This window comes from Ciona intestinalis, unplaced genomic scaffold (assembly GCF_000224145.3).
Source record: "Ciona intestinalis unplaced genomic scaffold, KH HT001228.1, whole genome shotgun sequence".
Taxonomy (NCBI): domain Eukaryota; kingdom Metazoa; phylum Chordata; class Ascidiacea; order Phlebobranchia; family Cionidae; genus Ciona; species Ciona intestinalis.
This window is the reverse complement of record NW_004191549.1, coordinates 1-4,336: the sequence shown is the minus strand read 5'-3', so window position 1 is coordinate 4,336 and position 4,336 is coordinate 1. Positions and strand designations below refer to the sequence as shown.

At 36.3% G+C, this 4,336-nt stretch overlaps 1 protein-coding gene across 1 annotated transcript; it reads right to left on the bottom strand.

Annotated features, from left to right (window-relative positions):
• Window positions 1-424: 424 nt before the first annotated feature.
• Window positions 425-4,262, bottom strand: LOC100181327 (multidrug resistance protein 1B-like). The gene is made up of 6 exons (XM_018817282.2): window positions 4,190-4,262; window positions 3,616-3,772; window positions 3,060-3,257; window positions 2,700-2,906; window positions 2,111-2,257; window positions 425-1,575 (listed from the first exon to the last, which is right to left on the bottom strand). Exons 1-6 carry the CDS (start codon window positions 4,210-4,212, stop codon window positions 1,369-1,371), a joined length of 939 nt encoding a protein of 312 aa, XP_018672827.2. The 5' UTR covers window positions 4,213-4,262; the 3' UTR covers window positions 425-1,368.
• Window positions 4,263-4,336: the final 74 nt, after the last annotated feature.

Genomic DNA, 4,336 nt, shown 5'->3' with positions numbered 1-4,336 from the left:
AAGCAAATTCAAATATTTAATAAACCATATCCTCACGACTCTCATAGACCGTTGTTGATTGTTTAAACACGACCAGATATTTGAATATCCTGTGCTAAAGGTGTCCCGTCTTCCCCCACCTCACAATACTACACAAACATTGGCTCCAATAAAAAACAATTGAATGGAAAGTAATTTATACTGTGTTATAAATTTAGCAGCCACGCTGTTATTTTACACTACAACTAATTTTACCCGTAGCGTGTTTTAACGACTGTCGTTTTGCTGCTAATTTAATTTTAAGGAATGTAATGTAACTTACTTTATCCTCGCGTGGCCGGAAAACGACAGTCGTTATAAGTCGTTATAAGTTTGACATTCGTTCCTGTATTCAATAAAGTTAAACTGATGGTATGCCGGGTAAAAACACGGTGGCAAAATTACGTATGTTTCAAGTACAATTTTAATACAAACACATAAAGCACGGAAGAGCTAAGATGAGGAATTAGGTGTTTAAACGAAAAAACATTCAATTGCATTTCAATTTCGGTAACCTACTGGCACTAATGCGATTTATTTATAACATAAAGTCCCAGGAACGTTACATGTGGTAAAAATGAACCTGTAAGAAACAATCGTTCACAAAGTTACATACATGGTAACTCATAAGCGGGCACGAGGTGTATGAAACAGTACACCTGTGTTATAACGACTGTCGTTGCCCCGCCACACGAAAGTAAACAAGTTGCATTGATTCAACAATACAGGAAACATAATATTAAGTTATAGATTACCGTGAGAAAAGAGTTGTGCGTGATAATAATGTGGGGAAGGATGGGACACCGTTAGCACATAATATCCCATGTTTGCCTGTGTTTTAACAATTAACAACGCTTCTTTAGAGTCATAAGGATCCGGTTATATAATTATGTAAATATTCTTTCTTTACCACCAAATATTTGTCTGTGATTGAAATCTAAAACAATCTTTATTAGTTATTGAGTTCAAAGTCTGAGTTAAAATTAGTAAAACAAACATTCAAACAAAATAAGATAAAGTGGTGGATACATATGAGCTATTCAACCACTATCAGCAAACTGCAAATATGTGTCTAGATATTTCAAATGGATATTTAAAGCTGAGTAATTTAAGTTGTCAAAGTAAAAGGAGTTTACAGTTAAGGGTTAAAGGGCTATAATGGAAATGTGTTGCTGGCAACTTTAAAATTACATATATTTTATCTTCAGTACGGTTGTCAGAGTATAGATTCCTTATACCGACTGTTGTTTTGCTACAAATTTCTTCTCTTCATTGTTTTAAATAATTTTATCTTCACTAATGTATTCGAAGAGATAAACAATTGTTATCTAAGAACTCATATCTATGTTTTCATTGATCACTTGAATGCAATTGAGCATTAACAAGACTGAAGTAAGATCCGTTGAGAGCCAATAGCTCGCTGTGAGTTCCACTTTCAACCACACAACCATTCTCAATAACAGCGATGACGTCAGCATTTTTAACCGTCGACAAACGATGGGCGATGACAATGCAGGTTCTGCCGGCTCTCGCCGCATCCAAGGCGTCTTGGACGATCTGTGTAATCACAAATGCAATTGTACAAACTTTTATGAATAAAGAAATGAATAAATAAATGAGTGAATGTAACTTTTTTATCCTTGTATGTAAATACAACTGTAAACTATTCACAATGGTAATAATGATAGCTTTTATTTGTCTCTTTGATTTATTCCTAATTGATTTTCCGGACTGAGTTAGACTGATAAATCAAACAAATTTTAGCAGGATTTAGTAACTTGGAAACACATTTTCCAATCAATAATCAATGCATGTAGTCTTGTACAGAATTATATGAATAAATATTACTTGTTTATATCAGGGATTTAGGCCAGAACTGTCAGAAATAAGTTACATTTAATGATCCAAACAGTGAATGAACGGTTTTTCGATAACACTTTTCCGAAATAATAATAACATTTCCAAAACACTCCCACCGTTTTACTCATTTATCTAAAAGCTCTCTCAGCAATAAGTTACACTCAATAATACAAACATTTATCTAAAAAACTTCTCCCGAAAGATTAAAACCTTGGTTCCAAAACAATCCCACCTTTTCGCTCTCAGCATCGAGAGCAGACGTTGCTTCATCGAGAAGAAGAACTTTAGGATTCCTAAGTAGAGCGCGAGCGATGGCAACCCTCTGCTTCTGCCCTCCAGATAACTGGGTCCCTTTCCCCCCAACATTTGTTTCGTATTTCTGTAAAAAAATGACTCAATAGCGGAAAAATAGAAATTATTTTCTTTTTTCACCAAGTTTTCAGTTTATGGTGAGTTTCCAATTTTTTTTTGTAGGATAATAAAAGGGCCGCTGCATGATTGAATGTATGTAACTTACTTTATCCTAACATGGCTCGGCAACAGTCGTTATAACACAGGTGTTCTGTTTCATACACCTTGTGCCCGCTTACGAGTTACCGCATTACTTTGTGAAGATTATCTTTTTTTCATTTTTTATGTTTAAGAAATGACTGTTAATGTCCAATGGTAGCAGCACCAAGCTTCAAACCTGTATCCTCTGAACTGAAGCCTGGGCTAAAGGCAGGAGCACAAACCACTGCGCTATACTGCATTGGGTATGTTACAAAAATGTCAACATAATGTTGAAAGTATTTGACCAAATTCAAAACAACTCTACTTACATCAGGCAAGCCATCAATAAAGTTATGAATGTTTGCGTTCTTTGCAGCCGTGATAATTTCCTCCATCGAGGCCTCCCTAGAATTATCACCATAACGTATATTGTCAGCAATCGAACGGTCGAATAAAACGGGTTCTTGAGACACGATTCCCATTTGTGATCGCAACCAAGATATTTGAAGTTCCTTTGTGTTTGTGTCGTCCATGTTCTGTAATTGACAAAGGATTAATTAGATTCATCATAGCAGCAAAAAGGTAACTCGTGAGCAGGCACGAGGTGTATGAAACAGAACACCCGTGTTATAAAGACTGTCGTTGCCCTCCATGCGAGGATAAATAAGTTACATTCAATTCCTGCATACCACAGTTCCTTCATCAGGGTCATAGAAACGTTCAAGTAGTTGAATACAAGTTGACTTTCCACAGCCACTTTGGCCAACCAATGCCACAGTTTGACCTTTTCTAATGGCGGTTGTCAAACCTTTAAGAACTTGCACATCTGGTCGGGTCGGGTAATGGAACTTGAGGGACTTGAAGTCGAGATTGCCGTCCAAGGTTTTCTACAACATATAAATAAGTTTAACATTTAATTTGTAAGACAATTTAATGCCCTTGGTAAAAAATTGTTGTTTTCGTTATTTTGCTTGAAGAGAACGTATTTTATGATATATTCTGTTCTACGAGGGTGAGGAACTGATGCTATCACGTCAGCTTAACTTATTGACTCTGCTTGTTTGTATATACACCCAACTTATTTTATGGTGTAAAACTGAGTTGCTGAAAACTAGGATTTCATTCGTATTTTCATAGTAAAAATGGAGTGATCAAATTTTCAGTGTCACTTCGGTTTCAAAATTTGGTTACCCCAGTATTATTGCACCTATGCATTTAACTTAGCAATAGATCATTGTCACTCACTGGAACTCTTCCTTCTTTACTGTAACTATCAATCTCAGGAACTCTGTCAAGCAGCTTGAACAACCGGTTAGCTGCGATTCTCGCTGCAGCAAAGTCTGGTGCGAACGAACTTGTTTGACCGACTGCAAACGCTCCGAATATTACAGCCATCAAACACCTGGAAGATAGATAGGTTTAATGAAGGGTGTTACTTTACCGGGACAACAGCATATATTTTAACGGTATCCGTTACAATTGCCTAATCACTAAACCACGGCAGAAGACTTTCCTACAAGTTTCAGTACAATAATTTTCTTTTTTTATTTTCTATGTTTGTGTTCATTATATTCAAACAATATGATATTTTTATGGAAAAATAAAACAGACCAGTTTTATTGCATCTTGAATGACTTATAGACGTTATAACACATGTGTTCTGTTTCATACACCTCGTGTCCACTTACAAGTTACCAAGTTTGTAATTTATTTAGCCTCGCAAGGAGAGGCAACGTTTGTCATTATAACACATGTGTTCTATTTCATACACAGCGTGCCCGCTTTTATGACTCACTCCATTTTAAAAACACCATCTTACTTATAAACATTCTGAAACTCCATCAGTCCTTCGTCCACAAGCCAAGCTCCGAATCTAAAAGTAGCAGCGTACGCAAAGACACGATGCATTGGGAGAACCCAAATGAAATTCCATAGAAGAGAGCCTTCTTCTTGGATTGCCTGGTTA